At 39.0% G+C, this 23,842-nt stretch overlaps 3 protein-coding genes across 3 annotated transcripts in view; 1 reads left to right on the top strand and 2 right to left on the bottom strand.

Moving 5' to 3' along the window:
* arhgap24 (Rho GTPase activating protein 24) overlaps nucleotides 1-731 on the bottom strand; it is a 67,267-nt gene extending 66,536 nt beyond the window's left edge. The window contains exon 1 of the mRNA XM_072371712.1: nucleotides 301-731. The gene's annotated coding sequence lies outside the window, so the exon portion shown is untranslated. The remainder of the gene's footprint in view (nucleotides 1-300) is intronic.
* A 12,505-nt stretch (nucleotides 732-13,236) lies between these two features.
* Nucleotides 13,237-15,220, bottom strand: esm1 (endothelial cell-specific molecule 1). Its single transcript, XM_072371795.1, has 3 exons — nucleotides 14,649-15,220; nucleotides 14,168-14,311; nucleotides 13,237-13,987 (listed from the first exon to the last, which is right to left on the bottom strand). The coding sequence occupies exons 1-3, from the start codon at nucleotides 14,953-14,955 to the stop codon at nucleotides 13,893-13,895; spliced, it is 546 nt and encodes a 181-aa protein (XP_072227896.1). The 5' UTR covers nucleotides 14,956-15,220; the 3' UTR covers nucleotides 13,237-13,892.
* Nucleotides 15,221-18,104: 2,884 nt separating this feature from the next.
* Nucleotides 18,105-23,842, top strand: part of LOC140277445 (probable E3 ubiquitin-protein ligase HERC1) — a 40,263-nt gene continuing 34,525 nt past the window's right edge. Inside the window, exons 1-2 of the mRNA XM_072372473.1 lie at nucleotides 18,105-18,206; nucleotides 21,725-22,727. Coding sequence (XP_072228574.1) covers nucleotides 21,756-22,727 — 972 coding nt within the window. The 5' untranslated portion in view covers nucleotides 18,105-18,206; nucleotides 21,725-21,755. The remainder of the gene's footprint in view (nucleotides 18,207-21,724; nucleotides 22,728-23,842) is intronic.

The following is a 23,842-nucleotide window of genomic DNA, read 5'->3' as shown; positions in this document are numbered from 1 at the left end:
GTAAACCAAATACTTGCAGACATTACACACTTTTAAACATAGTTGCTTCTTCAATACTGCCACAAAATGTAACATTACCACTGCAATTTTTTATAAAGCTGAATACCTGTTTGGAAAATAAATCACATGACTTAAAGTGTCACTCAACCCTACATTTTTAACCCTACTAAAATTTGCCTTCTGGATTTCATATTACACCACAAAGGGTCAGGAGATGTTTGAATATTGCTGTGGAATGATGGTGATGTCAAAAAAACATCAACACTCAGGCAAAACAACCTCAAAGAGCAGTAGACTCACCTTTCAAACAAACAGCCTTATTGAATCCCTCAGCTTTGATGTGTGTCGATGCACAACAAGTGAATCCAATCCAGTGACAGGTAATTAATCAACAGCAGAAATCTTAGGCTGACACAAGCTCTAGTTGGAGTCCCGCTCAGCTGGCACTGCTGCTGTTGCTCCCCTCCCGCAGAATGGATTGAGAGCAGAGGCTCAGACGCTCTGCTAGAAACTTTTCCCTTGACTGCTCACACCATCTGCATGCTGAGAAAGTATCCACTGTGGACAGGATGACTGCCGCGGTCAGCGCAGACACACATGGGGCACCATTACAGCTGGAGTCCGCTCAGACACATGCACATCCACGTGCACTCTCACACACTCACTGGCTGCAGTCTGTGCAGTTCTAACTCCTCCAATCATCCTGACCAGTGAGACGCTCGCACTCAGTCTGACAAGACTGTGTGTGTATAGTGGTTACACAAAGGAGGAGGAGGAGGAGGAAGGAGGAGAGGGAGGGGGAAAGTGTACAAGTATGTTTGAGGAAGTCTCAAGATGAGGACTCTGACTGAGCCATACTCCAGCAGTGCAGCTGACTCTGTCCTTTCTAAGATTACATTAAAGACAAACAAATAGCAGCTTTTAAGACTTCCACATGGTGTTCCACTCATTCAAAATATCAACTTCCATTGCATTTTTCCTATTGCTCATGATGAGGAATGAAAATCAAATTTTTTCCATTCATCATCAGTGACTAAAACATCACAAACAAATGGCTACTCCTGTAAGGTCTCCTCAAGATGACATAGGCAAATGGTTGCATGAATGCAGCTCAACAAACATTTGTCTGCTCTCTGTCCTCACTTTGGTGCGAATCCAGCTGTATACATACAGTGGAAAGTGCATTTTGTTTATTTGGGACTGGTCTAAATGTTGTTTTTTTCCTATTCCATGGTACTGCTGTGTTCTTTCTGGAGGAAATTCTGCCTTAATTAAAAGAAGCCTTAATTCTATCATTCTGTATGCAGAATGCAAAGACTATACAATTTCTGGTGTTTATTCACGTCTGTTTTTGTGTAGTACATTGCTGAGTTCAGTACTGCAATTACAAAGGTTTTTTTTCATTATATCTTTATTATATTTCTTGATTTCCTAGAAAAACATTAGTAAGTATGCAGCCCCCCCCCCAAAAAAAAGCCTCATTGTACAAACTGACATGTTATATGTGTTTATAATGTATTTCCACAAGGTCAACATCACAAAATGTAGCAGTTTCAGGCAAAACAAGTGTAAAATTATTACACTTTCTTTGCTTAAAGTCATATCATGCCTATGTTTTCTTTTGCAAATTGTGACATGGTTATGTTTTTCATTACATGAAGACAAAAGAGGTATTGCAAAGCTCTAACGGTTTTTAAAACAACCAGTGTTTAAGATCTAGGAACCTATTTAAAGCCCCATCCCACCCTATATAGTCAAGGATTTCACATTTCTTGTTTGCTGTTAGTTGTGGCAGGGTGTTGTTGGGTGTTAAAAACACACGTGATGAGGTCTGAAGGTTAATGAAAACATGGTTAGAGGTTGGCATCTTGTTGCCTGAAGATTTCCCTATTCAAAACAACTGGAAGTGCACTAGATGCAAATCCCTGAGCTTCCATCATGTTTTACTGTTGACGTAGTAGTGTTCTTACCTTCATGTGTTTCATTTAGTCACTTATGAATAAACTGGTGTGCTGAATTCCCAGATAACTATACTTTTACTTATTTCCTCCGTTCATAGAACATTTTTGCACACAATAGTCTTTATGTGCCTTTCTTTCATTTCTAGTGTCCTTAAAATGCAAAGGCTGCATATCATCATTATGAGGTAGATTCAAAATATTTGTGCCATGTATACATGGTTACTGCCCTCTGGACAACTATGCCCATTACTTACAAGGGAGGGAGACTGCAACGCATGTAGGAGGTGGCTGATGTGTCAGCTCTAATTACTTCCTCAAAACCAAATCTTCAGGATGAGAAGTAGTTTATTGACAGACTCAAGTGTGTGACAATAGGGACACATCTGGTGAAATACGACTGGCTGATGTAGCTGATGGAGGAGTTTCACGGGAGTGATATTGAATACGGAAGAGGTGATGTCAACAAACAAGATCCTGGTTGGGTTATGGAGGTGTTAGAGGGACAAGTGAAGGGTCAGGCTGGGCACATTATCTATGTTTGTGATGTATTGGCAGACTAAGCTGAAGTGAGGACCAGAAGGCCTTACTAGAGTAAAATGCATTAATATCTCTTTGTCTCCGTGAGAGATATATTGATATACACTCGAATATCACACAGGCTTGACTGTAATTCTTAGCTGTCTTGTCTATCACAAACTGTACTGTACTGTTCTGTAAATGTAGGCTAGAACTGACAATGACCTTTGTGGCCTGGATCCTTACCAGAGGGTTGCACAGGTTTCTCTTGTCTGTCTTGAATAGTTTTACACTGGTCACCTGTCAGTTTTAATGTGGATTTTGAAAACCCTTTGAAATTAGGATATATATGCCTTTCTATCCATGCTCTGACATTGGCAACCCACCTCAACATGAATACAATCGCATGTGTACCGTAACTTTATTGGTGGATTCCACAAAAAAGCACTACTCAAGCCACTTAGAACTTCCAGACCTTCCTCCTTCGCAAAATGTGCTCAAGAATACATTAGAAGAAAATGTGTCCTCTAGTTGTCATGAAAACAGTTGCATGTACCGTAACTTTATTGGTGGATTCCACAAAAAAGCACTACAGAGAACTCAAACCACTTAGGACTTACAGGCCCTCCTCCTTCGCAAAATGTGCTCAAGTATGCATTAGAAGAAAATGTGACCTCTAGTTGTCATGAAAACAGTTGCATGTGAAGTGTCAGACTGGCATCAAAGAGTAAGTAACCCTACTCACATGGCTTCATTTCTTACACAAACCATGTAAATTTATAATTTAAAGCAAACCAGGAAGAGGCAAAGTTTCATTATAGCATGTTGTGTTTGTATATAATCAAGATATCCAGCAAAAGGGCATTTATGAAGATAAAAGTCATATTGATTATCTTCTAACCCTAACCAAGTTATGTTACCTTCTAAACCCAACAAGGAGGTGACATAAGTGTTTTAGTAAAGTACTGTTGTGTTGTGTCACTGACTGAGGGTAACTTATCAGTGAAAGAACAGTTGTCATATGTAGGTTTCGCTCTCAAGTTACTCCAAGGAATATGGCTTAAAGTGCTATCGTAGCAGGTGCACATGGGAATCTCTGATGAAGAAATGCTCAGATTAGTCATTCTTACCTCCTGCCTCATGTAGGGGGGCACACTTTATAGGACGTGATTGTGGGTTGTTTTCAAGGGAATGAACAAACAACCTATAGAGTTACATTGATTGAAGGACTCTTGAACTTCACATTGCCCACACTGGTCACCCATATGCTGCATCTTGGATAGATGGATTTTTGACTCATCATTGGCTTATCAGTCATGAATTAATCACTTTGAACTGCACAACTTGTATAGGAAGGTGCTATTCTAATGACATTTGATTAACTGACTGATCAGTCAAAGAAAAGACAGACAGATGTCACACTGCATTAATCTCCTATCCCTTGTGCCAAGATGTACATTGTATTCAGTTTCTTGGGCGTTTTATGAGATTAAATGAAAATTAAATGCTGAGAACAAACAATGGTATGCTCTGAGCCATCTGTCCTCAGCCATCCTTCAGCATGTTTTATTATATTTGCAGGATGAGGAATGTTGAACTTGAAACACTGTGACCCAGTGACGTAAGAAGTGGCCATCTGTAAACAGACTGGGACTGCATCCACTCCCATGGGATTCTGGAAGACCTAATCTGATAGACAGCTAACGAGATTAGAAAGCATGAATCTTCATAGAGACAACCTCTGGGAATTACATTTTTTTCTGAATGGGTCTGTCTTTCTCATGGCCTTATAGTCAGAGGTTCTGGACAGTTGGTGACTTCTGGAAAGATATCCAAGTCTTTGGAGGCCTATGCAAATAAGAAGTCAGTGTACTGGGATGACGCTTATGTCATTCACTACATAATTTTAGAGCGTCAGATATTGCTGCGTTGCTTTACTGTGCTAACTTTTGGCCAATGAAAAGAATATGCCAGTTCTATGCTTGCCATGTAAAAAATGTTGTGTAAAAGAGTCAATGAAGTCAAAGAAGGGAAAGTAATTGCTTGATATAGCGGAAAGTGATATTCAACAAATATATACATGACTACAGCAAGGACGTGCTGAGTAAAGTATTTTTTGCATCATCCAACAAAAAAAGAACCAACAAAAAACATGTGTAAATAAAAAAGAGGTAACTGACTGACTGATTCTTGATTTCTACTCCAATGTTTAATTTAACAAATTTTCAAAAACATTGCTGACTCCAGGTCAGATGATATAAAAAAGATAATTGTTTAAAGACAAATGCAATTAGTTGGACTGTGCATGTTCAATTAATGTATTTTGAAAAGCTGTAATCAGTATATGCCAAAAACCATCAAACAAACAAAGTTAGCAGCTAACATTTGAAAAAACTAAAATAAAGTGAATATTGGATTCAAAAGGAACATGTGGATATAAGCATGAAGGCTCAATGTTGAGAATGGTGTTGTTTTTGAGAATGCCTGTCCAATAAGCTTTTGATTGAACTACATGTCAGTGTTCACATTTTGTTTCCACCGCCCTCATGTGGCCGCGATTAATTATTGCTGCTTCATAAACAACAAGGTTACACGGAAAAAGTTGAATTTTATGTCAGAGAAGTTGTACTAGACTGCATTAGACTGGACAACCTCTTTTAAATAAAGACAACATGTTGTATGTATCTATAGTAGAAAGAAGGAAATACATTTCTACAGAGAGTGCCAGGGGCTTTGAGAGAAAAGTGAGAGAAAAGACACATCCCATGCAAACTGTTGACTTTTCCGACATATATGAAATATCCGATCAAACATCTGACCTATTGCCGAAGCTAATACAGACAAGCAAATATAACGCAGAAAATGGACATTTTGTTAATATTTCATTCAAGTCTAATGAAACCCTTCAGTCCAATGGAAAACTCCTACATTTATCACTCTTTCGAACCCATTAAGTTTCCCTCAGGTAGGTGACAGGTGCTACCTGACAGATCTTAAACCTTGACATAGAGGGTCTGGTGTTCCTCTACTGAAGTGGACATTTTCATCATGAGATGATCTACAGAGCTCTCAACGCTCTTCGGAAAAAAAAGCTGGTCAGATGGCTCTGAGTCTGGAAACAGCAATTATCTGAGAACAGTATTTTTTTTAGATAGATTAGGGTAGTGTATGGACATCAAACTTTTTATAATTTTGTGTGCACCTGACAGTTAAAAAAAAAACCTAAAAAAATCAACATGTCTGAGACAAGTGTGGTGATGTAAAATACCAGTTAAAGGGGGAAATATTTGCTTCTGAGACCAACGGTGTGTTTGTTGTAAGAGTGTCACATCTACTGATAACATTTTTTTGACAATGTCTCAGAGAATATCAATTATTTTCTATCAAGAAAAGCAAAAAAAATGTTTTATCGCTTTCTGTTTGTAACTGACAAATTCCATTGACCTCGACTTCCAGAAATGTAAAGTCTGTATGTGCCAGTGTTACGGTACATGCATTATCGATTAGCTGCTACATATGGAGGCAGTGATGATCCTTTACCCTCTCTGAGAGACGGCAGTGTAAGCTTTCCTCCTCACATAAGGTCACATCTCATCCCCTTTATGATGTAATAGTGCTCTCTGCTGGTGAATTCTACAACTGGTGAATTAATAACTTTAAGTTTATAGATATTAACCGTTATATCTATACTCTCAAACACACATTATTAGTTCCCAAAATATCTTATTCCAGGAAATAATTTCTTTATTGTTGTATGTCAATAGCTCCACTGGTTTTGCACCATAGAAATCTTGTCAGACGTGTTGATGTAAACAGGTCTTCAATAAAGATATACAGAGGTGTAGTGCAGGGTCTACAAAGGGTATACAGAATATACTTAGTGCCGTGCATCAGGTTCAGTAATGTTAAGCATGTGTCTTTTTTCTTCTCATTCAGACAAGACTTGGCCTTTTATTCTTTGCCTTTTATCAGCTAGTACTAGTTACCTTCATTGGATGGGTTGGTTAGTTTTAGGCATGATGCTTTAGGCAAGAATTTTGTACTGATGCTTACTTGCTAATGTCAAACAGCAGAGGATGGGTGACTGTTCACAAATATTACTGGCTCATGTGCTTAACAAACATGGTAGAGTACTCTTATAGGTAAATAGTCATAACACAGAGGTCTTGTTTTTTGTTGGACAAGCTGCCTGGAAAGATCAAAGCAGAAAGTAATAGAACACCTGCTTCTCCAGTCACCACTAGACAACTGAAAATATGAAAATCTGAGGGAAATTGCATTATTGAGGACCGCTGAGGTCATCTCAGCAAATATGTCACCAATGTGAGCTAATATATCGTGACATATACTTGGCATTCTTTACATATGATATATGAAACAGATCTCATAGTAAATATTAAACACACAATGATGCATATGTTAAAAAAATGTTTTAAATTGTTATCTAATCCTGTTTATCCAGATGTCTAGCTTTCCTCTCTCTACCCTTCCTCGGTGTTACTGCATAAAATGCAAAGATATGTTTAGTTGTTCATGAGCACTGAACCAAGATATCATTGATCCACACTATAATATCCACTTTACTAAAGACTGATAAAGCGAAGTTGTGAAGGCTTATTGCTCTGTCAAGCCCCTTATATCACATCTTATATGCTACAAAATTCTTCACTCAAACCATCAAACATATATGTATTCTTATTTTAACTGTAATGTCAAGACTCACCTTGTGATGGTAAGATAATACTACAAATGCTGTTTATGTCAGATACAAAGAGGGATGCAGAGGCAGAGGAAAGTTATTCAAACTATCACATTTAATTTCCAGAAAAATGATTTGATGATATATTATTTTATAATGAGAAAAACATCTAAATGTGACTTTACTAATCATGTAACAGGAGTGTAGATTTGTGGAGAGCTACTTTAATTCCACTCCCTTTAAGGACAGTATCAGTAGATCGGCAGCACTAACATAAAAATGGTTGTTTGTTTTTCAAAAAACAAACTAAATTTGATTAATGACAGCATGCGTTGTATTTTGAGCTTGGGTCCACTACCAGAGGCCTGAGAACTGGAGGTTTCTACACAGTATTTTTGCTGTTCTTGGAACCGCGCTCATCTGGACAGAGGTCTCTGATATTGATTCCGGGATCTGCTGGAGCCATTCTTCACACAGCCACGAGTGTTCAGATTACCACTGGTACCACTGCTACCTTCAATTCCCACTTCTTTTCAATTTCCTTCTTTAGCCTTTGGTAGTTTTCTAGCTTCTCTTGCTCCTTCTTCTTGATGTTGCTGTCACTTGGAATTGCTACATCTATTACTACTACCTTCTTCTGTAGTTTGCCAACCACCACAAAGTCCGGTTGGTTAGTCTGGAAGTCCCACAGGAGCATAGCTCTGTCATTCTACACCACCTTTGGAGATATCTCCCATTCTGACTGCGGGACTTCTAATCCATACTCAGCACAGATGTTCCTGTACACTATTCCCAGCCTATTTGCACAGCCTGCACCTGGATCCTGTCTGGTGTGGTAGACCCCGGCCTCTGTTGCACTTGTGCTCAGGGCCTGTTCTTCCGCTGCCTTGACAAGTGCCTGTAATATAGGATAAGGCTTATCCTTCCATAATAGTTCCTCCTCGCCTCGCCTGAAATACTCACTTAGCAGTTCATCACTGGGGGCCATTTTTATGATGCATTCCCGGATATTTTTTGTTTCATTCTAGAAAATGGGTCCGACACTTACTAGCCCCTGACCTCCCCCTTTCTGCTTCATGTACAATACCAGGGTGCTGGACTTTGGGTGATGGACTTGGGGTGAAACCCTCCGTGCGTTGTGAGGTGCTTTCTTGTCTTGATATCAATGGCTTCTATCTCCTCCTTTGGTAAGGTTATTATGCCAACGGGGTATCTGATGACTGGGGAAGTATGTGTTTATGCCTCATAACTTTGTCCTTCCCATTCAGCTGACGCTTTAGGACCTGTCTTACTCTTTGTAGGTTCTTGGTTGTGGCTGATTTTCTTGTGGCCTCCTTGCGGTTGCCATTTGCCTGTGAGATCCCAAGATATTTGTAGCTGTCTTGAACGTCTAGTTCAGCCCTTTCAGTCATGCTCACCTTACCTCTTTTTTAAAATATAATTTAGCTGCATTTATCTAGTCTGAATGACAACCTGGTGTCCTTGCTGTATATCCTGGCGATGTGTATCAGTGGATCAATGTCTCACTCAGTCCTGGCATAAAAGCTTGATGTTGTCCATATGGAAGAGATGGCTGATGGTTGCTCCACTTCGGAACTGGTATATAAATATATGGTATAGTACAGTCTAGTATATTATAGTACATAGTGTGTATACATTCATGTAGGCTCACATTCAATAATCCAGTTATCCAATCAGAGGACTAGATTCCAGTTCAAAACACATTATATGAGAAATACCCAAGGAAACTGCCACATTTCTTAAATATAAAGCAAAAGGTCAGTTAAAATTTGATACCCACATTGATTAGTAATGTTAAAATAAATGCAAAGAAAAGCCATATACAGATTTGAACAGATTCAACAGAACACACTCTAAAGTAATGGCTAATACAAATGTACAGTATACTGAATATATTTAAAAAAAAATTATGACACCCAAAGACCTCTTGAAACATCATCAAATGTGATGTAGATAAGAATGATGTGATTTTAACATTGGTATGATGTTATATTAAAAGGAGGGATGGTTATTTATTGACGTAATACCCATCCCAGTTTGTGTTTCCTGGTCCTTTTTTGGGAATTATATAAAGTTCTAATATATCTAAAATACTGTACATATATTTTGACCCTTACTTGGAAATGAATTGTGTTGGTTTTTTAATCTGTTTATGGCTTGCTGATGTATCCCGTTTTACAAAACTAATCGATAATGGGGATTGGATTTTATTTTGAGGTTGAAAGCTCCGGGCTCAGCTTGCTTTATATGTAAAAAGTATGGATTTTTCCTTTACATGCATTTCACATGTGTTTTGGACTGGAATCTAGTTAATCTGAATAATGGAATGGTTGGTCTCTTTTGTAATTAAACAGAAAATAGACAAACACAATGATAATTTCTACAGGGAACATCACACGTGCATGTCCTGCTTATGTACTGAAATACACGGACACATCATATTCCACATTGTCAGCTGTTGCCTTACATGCATATAACAACATGAGGAGACTCTGAAAGTTTAATTTTCTGGCTTACTAAAATAAACTGTCCTTATCTCGGATGTGTGATACTGAAATAAAGCTCTCGTTCCTCTTTACGTCACTCCATCAAGGATAAGGCGGTCCATCTAGGGTCAGAATCTGTCAGGTTACTGAGGTCAAGGCCCAAACATCTTGTTTTGCTTCTGCCAGTTTACTGTGTTTATGAGAATCTGAAAAAAGAAAAGGGAGCCAAGGAATTCAACCATCCGACTTGATTCCCATCATCTGAACAGATCAACATGACATGACGCACTTCTTGTTACTTCTCATCAGGTTTAGTTTTGATATTTGCAATCAATGTAATCAATCACGTTGTTTCATTTCCTTGTTTGCAGCGTTGATGTGTTGTCTTCAATAAGCCTTGTCATTTTGCAGCTACAGTAAACAACCTGTTGAGGCAGGGCCAAACTGTAAATACCAGAACATCTATTAGCAGTAAATCAGTGTTATTTACTACTCCATTCACGCACCTTTGTTTCTGCAGAGGCGGCAGTGACGTGTTCAGGGAGTCAGATAAAGGGGTTTTCTCACCAATGCTTTCCTGTTATTTTCCAGGGTCCTTTGTTTGGTTGCAGGACTTCAGCCTGTCAGTTCTCAGGGGAATGAGAGGAACATTCGAGTCTGACCACTTAGGAACGCTCTTGTCCTCTCATACAAACTGCTCTCATACCTGTCTGTATTAGCAAGTGTGTGTGCGTCACCTTGTCCTTGGATTAAGGACCTGTATCCTCACAGTGTAATTCAATGGTGAAAAGAAACTACATTTACTTTAAGGACCATACTTGAGTACATCTTTGAGGTATTTTGAGTATTAATTATGAATAATCATTTCCCATTTCCTATTTGCTTTACTCCATTGCAAATCAGGAATAAGTATTGCAGCCTACTACATTTATTCAATAAGTTTATTTATTTAGCATATCTGACTTAACAATGCAAACTCCACATATTTAAAGATAGGATGTGGTTATAAAGATTCATACAAAACTTTCATGATGCACAAGTAGACTCCACAAACAAGTCAGCACAAAAAATACCTTTTTGTGTCTTTACCAGCTACATTATAACGATGAAAATATTAATGTTTTCCATCCTGGAGGTCACCACTACCAGCACCAGCTGTCTACTACTGAAACACAACCCTCTACCATTTTCAGATGGTGTTAGAGCATAGTCCATTGAGTCGAAAGGTTTTCTTACATGCAATTTACTCTCTAGTTTCAAATACAGTTTAAACTCGATCAACCCTAATAAAACACAGTCAAGCCCACTCTAATATGAACCAAAACCACTTTTTGTATCACTACTTTTATCTGGCCAAAACCATTTTTAATACTGTTTAAACTCACTCTAATGTCATTCAGATTGACCTTTATGTGGTCTAAATCCAGCCTACTCAATCCTAAACCATAAAATGGCTTGAACTGAGCTCAAAGTGGTACAAGTAAGTGGATCCTGGTCTACCCCAGAGCTATGTTGGTCAAAATAAAAAGTTACATCTGTCAGCAAAGGTCTGTCTAGACTCATATTAATGTAGCCTACAGACAATAAAATGCAATATTGTCTTAATTGGCTTTAATAATTTGGATCCAATTCAATCTGTCAGATAGCATAGCAAAGCAGAAAGCGACATAAAGTACTGCAATCACACACTTTTCTGACCTAAAACCTATCAAGGCGGTGAAAGTAGACTTATTCTATTGTTTATCTCTCTCAGATATTGTTCATTTTGACCTTTTGATAAATCAATAGATCAATAAATAAAAAATAAATAAAAGGCCTAAGATTTAAGGGTCATTGTCTTAAATGTTATCTTATAATAATATGCTATAAATCATTCTAAAATATGCTTTTACTACTTTTACTCTTTCTTTATGCTCATGTTGTCCATACTCTTGTTACAATATTCAGTATTCAGTGATATTTCTTTTAAAATTAAAAGTAAATCATAATTAAAGAGCAGAATCAGATGAAAAACCAACATCTAAAAAAACCATTTCTTTGGCACATTTTGCTTGCTGGAGTTTACATGTAAACCTTTTATTAATGTTATAACAGGAGGGATGGAAATTGTCCTCTAACTCTCAAATGAAGGATAGAGCCTTTGTTGTGTAGTGTGTCACTGTTAGAAATTCCAAGCTTTTGGAGTGTCACTTAAGAAAAAAAAAAAGAAACTTGCTTTTAAATTCCTGTCCTGGGTAGACACAACAACAACAGGAAGAAGGGCCATTTTCACAGGTGTCAGGAAGCACAGGAAATAAACAGGCTGAATACTGGAAAACATTTTTGTACCAGAAAGAGGCAGAGGTGAGGCTAATAGGTGATATTTATAGTTAGAGAGGAACTATTTATAAATTGTAACAAAGATTTTTGATATATTTTCAATCTCCAATGGGTGCTCTGTACTTTAATACTGCCAGATGGCATATTATAAAGATGAAAAGCAGTCAAAGGTCACTTACCACCCTTATATTGATGCTTCATCTAGATTTATCATAGAGTGAAAATCTTATTAAAGATTTATTTGTTGTGGTCAACTTAATTACAGGCTAATACATTTAATCCAGTAGATGAAAACTACAGATTCCTTTTACGTGTCAAATCCTGAAAATGTATCACAAAAACACCTGACATTTCCTTCCATCTTTATTGTATTGAAAGAGGATTTCACAGGATTTTACTTTATATAAACTTATTTTTCTTTGCTTTTAAAAATTGTATTCTATAAACTGAAACCACCTGAGGTAAGAGCTAAAAATGCATTCCTCAAGAATTCAGCTAGAAATTCAAACTTTCAACAAATTTCTCCTCATCTTGACCAATAAAAGCTTTGTATTTCATCGCATTTATTGCTGCACTAAGAGAAAAATGTACCTGATGATATGGCTTTGCTCTGCAGATCTACTAAGATATTTTTTCATCAGCGAGAGAGATTATCAGCAAGAAAGGATCTTTTGCTAAATGAGAATTCTAAGAAAAACGATGTTCCACAATTTGAGAGTCAAGTATGTCTGAAAAGCTCTCAGCAGTCATATCCATTTTGGCTCCTGTTTCAATATATCATGTCATATCATCATGGGAACCGAGACGAGGCAAGAATTCCCTCCACTCAAAAGACATACTTCTCTCAAACATTTTGGCACTGCTCAAAAGCCCTATTTCAACTCCCTATAAGATTAGATGAAGATTTTCTGCCTGTGCATCAGAAATATAGAGTCCCTCTGCAGACAGGGAAACTTCTCACGGCTTTCATGCAGCTATGTCTGAGACCAAGACTAAAGCCTGGCACAGGAAAGTGCTGATAACACACAGAGAATGAGGAAAGACTTTCTTCTGAGGTGAAAAATTGCATTGAATTTCATTTGGGATAAACCTGGCAAACTGCATCCCAAATTAATGATATGGAAGAATATTAAGAACTCAAGTTAGGAATATCTCATGTAATTCAGGTCTCCTTGTTATTTATTACAGTAAAATGACTGAAATTACAGCAAATAAAGACACAGCACATGGCGAATGTAATTAATGGTATTTTATTGTGAGAGTTCACATCAACTCACATATGCAGCTGCCTATGTGGTATTACTAATACTGCATGATAAACAGGGCTCAGTATTTTCAGATGATGTCAATACTATGCTTAACGAGATATTGTTATCAGTTAATGGATAAACTGGGCAATCAAATGATAAAAGTCGGTCATAACTTTGGTTTTATTGCAACAGCATTTTAAACAAAGGACTTTGTCTGTAATTGTCTTCATTGTTCATGTAATGTGTTCGTGTGTGAATTCCAAAAAGAACTTTATTTGGATCTAAATGGGGTCGATGAAAAAAAAAATGCTGTAGACTTGGGAAATAAATTCAAAATCTTATATCTTTTAGTCTCTTTTCACTTTTCAGCAGCATTGACAAACATGAAGGCACACGAGAAGACATTGAAGCTAATGGAAATTGACTAGAAAATAACAACAACAAAAAAAAAAGAGCCAGAACATTTAAACATCATAACATAATCTAAGCTACGTATTCATAGAAAAAAATGGTGGCAAATCAAATAAAACGTCTAAATGCTGTTAAGAAATGCTTTTAGATAATAAAATATACAATTTTCGGTTCATTTATAAGTTAATGCTACATTTACACTGAACAGCTTCAGTCGTGTCAGCACTTGTCAGCGAGGGTTGAGCCGCTTTGGAGCAGAGGTTCTGCCTGTGCGCTGCTCTGCGCTCTGCGCAGAGCGCACTTCTCCTGATCCCACCTCACCTCCTAAGAAAAAAAGATGAAATGACTCCATTAGTACTTCAATTCATGCGGCTGTGCTCAAATGACATGTCTTTTTAGAACCTAAGTTAGCCTGTTGTTAAGATATTTGACTCGTTGCAGCCCACTGAGAACTTGCTGTGCAAAGAGTTGAATAAACGTTAGTTGTTTTTGTTTTTGTTTTACCTGTTTGTGGCTCAGTCCTGAGCTTGCTGGCGATTTTGGCAAAGAATGTGAGGGTGAGACAAGCCCCATTCTCCCTGTCACATATGCCCCCTTTGCAGTTGCATGTCGTACGGCACTCAACCCCATAGGTTCCATATGGGCAGTCTGCAAAGAAAGAAAACTTTGTCATTACTAAAAATTGCCAAGAAGAAGAACACAGCTGATGTATTATTGAATCAAGGATGCCCGTGTCTACAGAAATGCCTCTATAACCAGTTAGGCCAATATGGCAATTGTAGCCTACTGTCAAATACGAATTCCCCCCAAAATTGTCTACATGCTAAAAGGCTGTAACAATAAAAAAAAAATAAAAATAAAAATAAGATAAAAGGCTTTAACACAAAAAAGGAATACTGAATTTGGTGCAAGGCAGCCTCGTTGTATTCAGAACGCAGCATGCAGAAAAAGAAGCACAATTGTAGGTTATCTAACAGGAGTTTACCTTTGCAGACCCCATATTCGTCTCCATAGTCGTCTTCATCCTTGTAGAACTCGCAGAATAGTCCCGGCCCGCACTTCACCCCGTGCATCCCCGACACTGTGCGGTAACAGTGCTCTCCTCTGCCCGCTGCGCAGACCTGGCAACAGCCGCAGTCATCCAGGACCGTCCGCGTGCACCGCTGAGTCCCGCCGCACCGCTCCGCGTTGCATCTGTCGGGGCAGTTCACCGCATACTTCCCACTGACGCTCCACGCCTCAGCATCCCGCACCACGAGTGAAGACAGCACTGTGAGCAGCAGAAAAGACATCACTGAATGCGGGGGAATTGTCGAAGCTTGTGGATGGGTTTTGTCCTCTGTGCGCGCGGTCTGTATAAGAGCAAAGAGGCAAGTGATCTCCTCCTGTGAGACTTGAGTGGACTGACCTGCGGTTCATCAGGTTTACTGGTTATCAGCAATGAGCAACTTTGTTTTGTACATGCTTTGCCCTCGTCAATTTCCTCATTCCGGTGTTGTCGCCTTTTTTTTGTCAACCAGTCCCCCTTTTAGAAATCCGGCTTGGAAGTGGGATTAAGTTAGGACCGTCATCCAGGAATTGAAGTTCGTGTGACCTGATGTCATAAGTTATCTTTGGTTTGTTTGTGTCTGGGTGACGGGAACCCCTCGACCTCCGATGGCATTAGGTTTTTGTCGTGACTGTGTGGCGGCTGTTAAGAATTCAGTTATGTTAGTCCCTGCATTCCAGTCAAGACATCTTGTTGACTATATTTACCAAAACAGAGGGTTGCTCGGTGAAGTTTATATTCTTGTATTAAAACTGCAGGCTATTCAAGGGACACTACGATGACAGGAAAAAACACAGCTCACAGCATTATGCTTTATAAAATGAGTAAAAAAAAAAGATTATGGATCAGATTAACAGAAATGTTATGGGTATCGAATAAACATTTTGTTTTTCATAATGGTTTACTCACCCAAAAGTCAGACTTTTAAATAATTCTACATTGAGTTTTTCCAGCACCACTGATCCTGGTGATAGGCTAGTTACTGAGGCCAGAGGATAAGTCTTTCCTGTAGTGACATTTTCTTATATAACATAGCATTATGCCTGGTCCTATCCAGCCTAAAGCATGGTCAAAGCCCATGGTGACTAGCATCTGGTGTCTTTTAGTCGTTGGATGCCACAATGCAGCTTTTGACATCAGGAACCAAACCTCACAAGCAGGGCAAAGTGTAAGTTCATACGACAAGTATTTATGACATTTGAGAATTAACCTTGTTTTGCATTGCTGATCTATGTAATTAAGTTTTTCAAGATCAAAGTAATTATTTTACATATCCAAAGTAACATTCTTGACATATAGAAGGAACATCCTGAATATCTACACTAGAATTCCTACAAGAAACATACTTGTTAGTAGACTTAGGATCATTTCAGACATCCAAAAGTTCAATCCAGCTATCTAACATAATTTGAATAACCAAAATGCAACATCATTTGTAAAAATTGAATGATGAATATCAATAGTTAAATTAAAATGTGGTAACATGTTTCAATTATCATAACTTTTCACAACTCAACACAACCATTTGGATATGTGATGTGACATCATGTGACATTATTTCTAAGGACTTTTTGACATCTTAAATTTAGTGTCGACATCTATAATCAAAGTTCAAGAGATCTATCCGTAGAGGCCGTAGCCCAGGAAATAGACCAGTTATCCTTCAGTCGGAAACGTCGCTGCTTCAGTTCCCAACTTTCCAGATATACATATCAAAGCATCCTTTGGTCATTTGATACGGAATGTCATATTGTTCCTCAGCTTTAAGTTTATTTAGATAAAAGTATCTATTGAATACAAAGAAAATACAATTTAATCAGTAAGAATGTTAACTGTAAGCAGCTTACCATAGTCTGAACATTAAAAAAATGGATGTCGCCAAAGTGATGTCACCCCAAAGTTAGTTTTAAACTGCTCTTTTAATGCCTAAACTTAGCATCTGGTTTTTGAAGTCAAGAGTGACATGAAAAGGATAAATCTTTTTGTGAGTCCTAGGACATTATGCACGTCCACTGGATAACTCACCTGTCACTTAAAGTGATTTAAAGTGTCTTCGATAATACAGAAATGTGAACACTTTATTGCCATGCTCAACTGTTTGGTAGAGCACAGTTTAATCACTTTATCATAGTATAGAGTTTCTGGAAGGGTACCTGTTTAGGTATATTTTATGCCCTTACTTTGTCATATTTTGATAAACGAACCAATGTTAAAACAGCTTGTTTAAAAAAATCATCCTTATCATCATTGCCCCAAGAAATTGAAAAATTTTCCATTTGAATGTTTCTCAGTGTTGATAGTAAATAGTTCATCAATCAAAAATAGAGACAATATATATTATATATATATATATATATATATATATATATATATATAAAACAACAACAAAACAAAACAATTGTTGTAAAAAGACATAGTGGCCTCCACCATTTCTAAACCAGGTTGTAAACTGACTGCAAACGCTTATTTCTGCAGTAAGGTTGGGAAATTTAACAGTTCGGGTCTATGGGAATTTGGGTGGGCCTGCACGGTGGTGTGGTGGTTAGCACCGTCACCTCACAGGATGACTTGAATCCTGGCCGGGCCCCTTCTGTATGGAGTTCTTCCTGTGTGTGGGTTCTCTTGGTACTCTGGCTTCCTCTCACCACCCAAAAACGTCCATGTCAGGGGACTCCAAATAGACCCTAGGAGTGAGTGTGAGTGTGCATGGTTGTGTGTCTTGTTTGTCTCTGTGTGGCCCTGTGATGGACTGGCAACCTGCCTCTCATGCAATAACTGGGATGAGCTCCAGTCCCCCTGCGACCCTAAATTGGATTAGACGCATATAGAAACCTCTAGTGCGAGGATAGAAAAACTGCAGTTTTTGGCACTAATTAATAAATTTTTTTTCTTTCAATGCCTGCCTTTGGAGACTTCTTTATGGTTTCATTCATACTAGAATTTAGCAATACATAAGCTTATGACATGAGCGCATAAAACACCATAATGCATCTGTCAAGAGCTGAGTAAGCAGTCTGTTGGGCCACATCATGACAATTATTATTTTAAAAAACTGACCCTAGGGTATAAATCAGTGTATTTATCTGCTTGATTCATACCAAGCAATCATTCCAAACAATAAATCCTTTATTTATTCTAGTATTGTTAAGAGAGGTTTAGGTGTTGTTGGGTTACTGGAATCAAATTTTGCCTTTGGGCGCCTAAACGTCGTAGTTTCGTCATTGATCCCCACTCAGGATCCAGTCTGGTTTGAGAAGTAAAAGGAAGGAGAAAAAAAAAGACAAAAATTTGGATGGAGATCATGACGAGTCTCACTCCGACTCATGCTGTGGCGCTGAAGTACGAATCCAGCGCTCACTGCCATTGGTGTTTGAAACACCAACGAAGAAGAAGGGGAAAGAGGAGAAGGCTGACATGATATTCGCGTCAAAGGGAGACCTCACTGGGACGGGACAGGTAACGCAAAGCGTACATCCGCGGAGGTTTATTGTCAAGGTAACTTACATGCCTGTGGCCTTTTTAGTTTTATGGCAGTTAGGCAAATATATAACTCAGACCTAATTTACCGCACGAGGTAGTTTTGCTGAGAGCTGTCAGAAAACAAGCGGAGGGGCTTGGTCGGTTTTAACAGCCATGGAGCAGACTAGCAACTGCACTGCAGCCAGCGTTAGCTCAGCTGTCACCATATGCATAATACTGTCACCGGTGTCTGTGAATGACACAGCGCAATCTGCTTCTCAAATTCAGATATTGCACAGTTTATACTGGTGTAGCCATTAAGCAGTGATGCAAGCAAGAGATGTTAACAATGAACCGTTAACGCTGCAAATTCTGACAGACGCAATAAAGTAAAAAGCCAGATACAGTTGCCAACTGGATGATGTTGTTATGTGTAAATAAATTAATTTATCCTGCTGGCTGGTCATGAGTGTGCATGCCCTAACGCCTGAAAACACGTCACTACAGGGTTGTATGTGAGTTTTAAATCCACTGTCATTTATTTTTTCTAAAGATAAGAAAATTTACGCCAGACATTTCATGTTATGTGATTAGAAATTATGTTTTTATTGCTGTTTTCTTGACTGACAGCCATTCCCGCACTCACAGTTTAAACGCTAATATGGACATGGTTGTCCTGGCAACAGCAGCCCAAACGTCCCCTAATTGTTCCGGTCGGTCTGAGGTCAGTCGTTGGGGTCTCCTCTCAAAACGAGGTGGTTTAGCCAGAACTCCCTCATCTGTCAGAGGTCAAACTGAATGGATGCCTTTGCCAGTAATTTGGCCCAAAACGTATTCTTATTACGATCCCTGGTGACATTTAGAACAACTGGTCTTTTGTGTTATATTTCATAGTAAGCCGAGCATCTTTTAGATTTTTGTAGGGGCTGTCAAGTAAATAAACAATTTGAGCATTAAAAAAAAAAGAAGAAAACGAATAGATTATGTATATTTTGTGTGTATGTGTACTAACATTTTTACCATTTTTTTTTCTGCAGTTCTCATCCAAAAACAGCTTGCTCTACTGCAACTGCTGATTTGATTACTTGGTGTCAGTAGGCAAATATTCCCATGTCCCATTTCCCAGTTTTTAACAATGCGTGATGCTTTTGGGTGTCTGACATCTAAATACTCTGAAAAATCTAAATGCAGAGGAAAACCCCAGAGAGAAAGATTGTTATCAGTGATGGTAGAGATTTACCTTTCCAATGTTTTCTTGCTTGTGGTTGCCTGACTGTTGAGCCCACTACTATATCAATGGCTGCTGTTATTTTTGGCCCTGGTGGAAACCATATAGCCCCACAGGCCTCAGGCACAGCAAGAGAGATGAGGCTCTGTGACTGTTTGTCTGTGATCAAAGTTGCATGCTCACATGTTTAGCAGTATGTAACTGGCATTCTCTCACACATATGGCAGTTCATGTTTTGTTGCAAATTTTAATTATAGCAGGCAGGAGTCAAGCATGAGCTTTTAGTCTGGAGATGTCTACATCTGTTCTTTTACTTTGATGATTTGTTTTAGTGGTTATTTATACTTAAGCTTTTTCCATTCTCGACCTGGTGTAAAGCTCAACAGAATTAAACTTAGCTATGGTGGGCTCATTATAGCACAAGAAGTGCTAGAAATACAGTCGCAATTTAAGCGGATTTGGCATTAGCACCTGATCATATCAAATACATTTTTGATACCGCCCAAATAAATGTTAAATCTATTATATAATATGGTTTAGAATTGTTTGGTGTTAATAATCTTAAACTTATACATCATTTGAATGTCATAAGTATGATGTTCCCTTCATACAATGAGTGTTGACCTCCACATTGGGACTGAACTGTCACATTTTTTTTCATGATTTTTAACGGGGTTGCTTTCGGTTATCTGAATGTATAAAGTGCCAAGTGGGAAAACTCAAGTCTGTATTTCTTGTTTGCAATCCAGTAGGAGATTTCAAAGTGTGAGGCTGTGGGGAATAGAAAAAAAAATCACCCTCACCCACTCAAAACTTACCTGCAACACCTGGATGCTGCTTACTTTGTGTTTATGTAAATTAGAGGAACGGATTGAAATAATTACTGATATCCAGTGAGCAAATTGGAGATGGCAACTATATCAATTGCTGTTGAGACACGATTAAGTGTTGCTAAAATGTGACAAAGTAAAAGACAGCCAGATCTATGAAAACAAGTCCAAAAGAAGCGACTGGTTCCATCTGTATTTTGACCACTAATTTCTAAACATTGTTGGCAAAGTGGCCAGAAACTTCCCGTCACGTCACTTTTTCTTGCGGGGTCTCACTGACAGTTTCTTGTGTCTTTGGGGGAAGGAGACGGGCAGAGGGGAAGGTTAGTGACAGATCCTGTCACAGGAGGATAAACTATATAATTCCCTCTTGTTTACAGTTGACAGTCTAAATGCTCTTCGCACGACGCTTTCACATGAAAACGACCCATCACTGCCCTTTATTTCTATGCATTTTTTGAAAAAAAAGAAAAGAAAGCCCAAGGCAGCTCATGATATTCCACTGATTCCTCCACATTCTTCTTCCCTATCATTGTTGAACATTCTTCTTCTTCTATGAGAATGTTATAGCGACAGCATAGCTGCCCTCCCGTGTAGAAGGACCCGCATCTTTTCTTTATACCATAACCAGTTTTGTCTTGTTTTTGCACCCTTTAACTTTGAACTCATAGACACTTAACCATATGTTATTGATTGACATAAACTCAGACTATACTGAATACATAAACAGGAGCATTCCGAGAAGGCATTCCAAGGCTACTTACTACTAAGGCTGAATGAAAAGACTCGAGGATCCAAATCCTGATCAGGATCAACATTAAAAGTTAATCTCTGGTAAAACATTCATGCAAATATGCATATGTAGTTTTTTGAATGATCCTGCAAAACAAACTAAAAACAAAACTATAAAGTTCCCTCTTTTTAACCAAATATCACACATTCAGTCTGTCTTATGAGAGCCGATATTATAACTAATGTATTATATCTTCACTCACATTCAATTTGCTACTCTCACTTGTAAAAGCTCTCTAATATGTTGTTTCCACCTAAAAGTGACAGCCTTGCTCTTTATTAGGTTTGAAAGCACAACAAAAATCAATATATTGTGTTGACACGCCTTTGTGATGTAGTGTAAGAACTTGGGAGGAAAAAAAGTCTCCTCATTAGTGCACCTGCCTTAGCGCTTATCAAGGGGTGAGCTGACCTATTTCATGGATACCCACTGGGCCTGTGGCATTAGCCTGGATGTAGCCTGCTGTAAGACGGGAAATTGCCAACACCATAGAGAAAACCTGACACCTTCACGCTGAATTCACTTGGCAGGAAAGCATTTCAGAACATGTTCCTTTAGCAGCAAATGGTGCCACTCAATTGACAATTGCAGCTGAGGTGCCTGTCCATTATGTCAATCAGGTGTGAAGGAATGATGCTTATAAATCTGCCCATAAAAGAAATCCCCATTAGGTCTTCTAATCCCACTGTTCTCTGTTTTTCAGGTGTGCTGCAGAGTATAGATAATGCACAGACATGGTGCCTTGTCAAACCCATGTGTTGCTGAAGTGGCAGGAGCACTTCAATAGTTCCTGGGCTGCAGAAGACAGTGTTCAGGCAGCCAGGAGACATGGTGCTACAGGGCTCTACAATAAGCTCCTCTACAACAAGGAAGTGGTGTCTCTGGCTCAGCCTGTTCAAGAACTTGTCGGCCCACGGCTGCCAGACTTCGAGTGTGATTCTAGCGCGTCAGCGGAGAAGGAAGAGTACCTGTCATCCCTGCTTCATAGTCAGCGATGGCTCGCTCACCGCATGCTGACGCAAACCTCCTACACCCAGGCCCTCCATCGCAGGCTGGTGGTTCTGCAGAGGATCTACTACGCACTTCACAGCAAATACCATGACAAATTCCGTGTGCAGCTGCCCTCTCAGTCCACAGACAGTGGGGCTGAAAGTGGGCAAATTGAGCTGGGCTCAGAACCTTGCGTGCCAAGGGGAGCGTGCAACATCAAGTCAGGTACAGATGTTCTGATAGAAATGGGTGTGAGGACGGGTCTGAGTCTGCTCTTCTCTTTACTGCAGCAGAACTGGAGATACGCAGCCTCTGTGCACCCAGAGTCTGTCCTTTGCAATGATGTGCTTGCCACAGCATCCTCCGTCTTGACTTCACTGCCACCACTTTCTCTTGCTAATGAGAATAAGATCCCATCCGTGGGTTTGGACTGCTTGGCACAGGTGGCTGACTTCTTGAAGAAGACTTCTGTGAGCAGTGGGAGCGGTGGGGCGGACCCGACTGGTCGGAGGCTCGCGCTGGAGCTGCTGCTTGGCCTGGCTATGCAGAGAGGCTCTCTGAAGTTTCTGTTGGAGTGGGTGGAAGTAGCTTTAGCTGCTTCCATGTCTTCCCCCACCTGTATTCTGTCTTCCTCCTCCTCACTGAGCTCCCAGCAGTCAGCTGCTGTAGGCTTTGATGTCATTCAGCAAACTCTTCTCCAAATGAGGCAATATTCGGTATGTCACTTGTTCTAAATATTTGGACCTTTCTCTGCTTTTGTCATTGTGTCATTAGTGTCTGTTAGCAGCATTTATTAACCCATGAGCTAATTTTAGAGTTCTTTGTGTTAACATCCCATGATACGTTGCACTTATCAGTGTTAAATTTACAGGACGTGACATTAGATCGCATGTAGTGATCGTCCCTGTTTTGATTGTCTGTTTTCTTTGTTGTGCTTTACCGTGATTTGTAACTTTATTAGGTAATTTTCCAGAAATGTTTCAGTAAGAACTACAGTTGCCATTTCTTCCATCAGTATTTGGATGTCTTCACTATATTATGAACTTACTGTTGAAAATGGTCCATTTATTGCTTCTTCACTGCGTCATCCATCTTCACCAGAGGGTTTTAACAGTGGTAAGCAAACGTTTGGCCACTTCTAGTCATAATCTCTTTATGTGAACCGCTGGACAATTAAAAGATGACCTGATGTCTCAAAAGCTCACCTTAAAAAATGAGAAGAGAGCAAATGTTTGAGATCCCATAAAGGTCAGTATGTAGCATCACTCCCTTTGGCAAGCATCACAGCTTGCAAACTTTGGGCAGAAAGCTTCTAGTTCTGTGATATTTGTTGGCACCACAGTCAAAAAAGGGCACAGAAAATTGTTTGGACATCATCACTTAACAGGACTTGTCGCCAAAGTGCAAAGGACTCGATCAAGAGTTTATTAGCAAGCTCTTCTTGAATCTCAAACCCAAATTTTTTTCATGGTACTCCTTTTTCCGATGTAAAATATACAGCATTAAAACCAAAATGAACAAACTACACCATTTCCACTTAGTTTGAAAACATTGTTTCATCTTTAAATTGGAGATAAGCTAATCCTCTACTATTTTAACTATGCACAGTTTGAAGTTTGAATCCTGACCCAAACTCCTGCACTGAATATGCAAATGGCTTCATTCAAAGCTTGGAGTGATGCATTAGTGTGCAAATAAGGATTAATACTGAGCCAGTCTTCCTGCCCTGATAATGCCTATTGAGTCAACCTAATCAGCTTTGCAATATTTCTGTACAAACGACAACCAGAGATGGCTGCTGCAAGGAGCTTCAATATGCTATACGTCTTAT

Source organism: Leuresthes tenuis, unplaced genomic scaffold (assembly GCF_036924035.1).
Source record: "Leuresthes tenuis unplaced genomic scaffold, fLeuTen1.0.hap1 SCAF_19, whole genome shotgun sequence".
Classification (NCBI taxonomy): domain Eukaryota; kingdom Metazoa; phylum Chordata; class Actinopteri; order Atheriniformes; family Atherinopsidae; genus Leuresthes; species Leuresthes tenuis.
The sequence above is the reverse complement of the archived record's forward strand: the minus strand, read 5'-3'. Positions and strand labels throughout refer to the sequence as shown.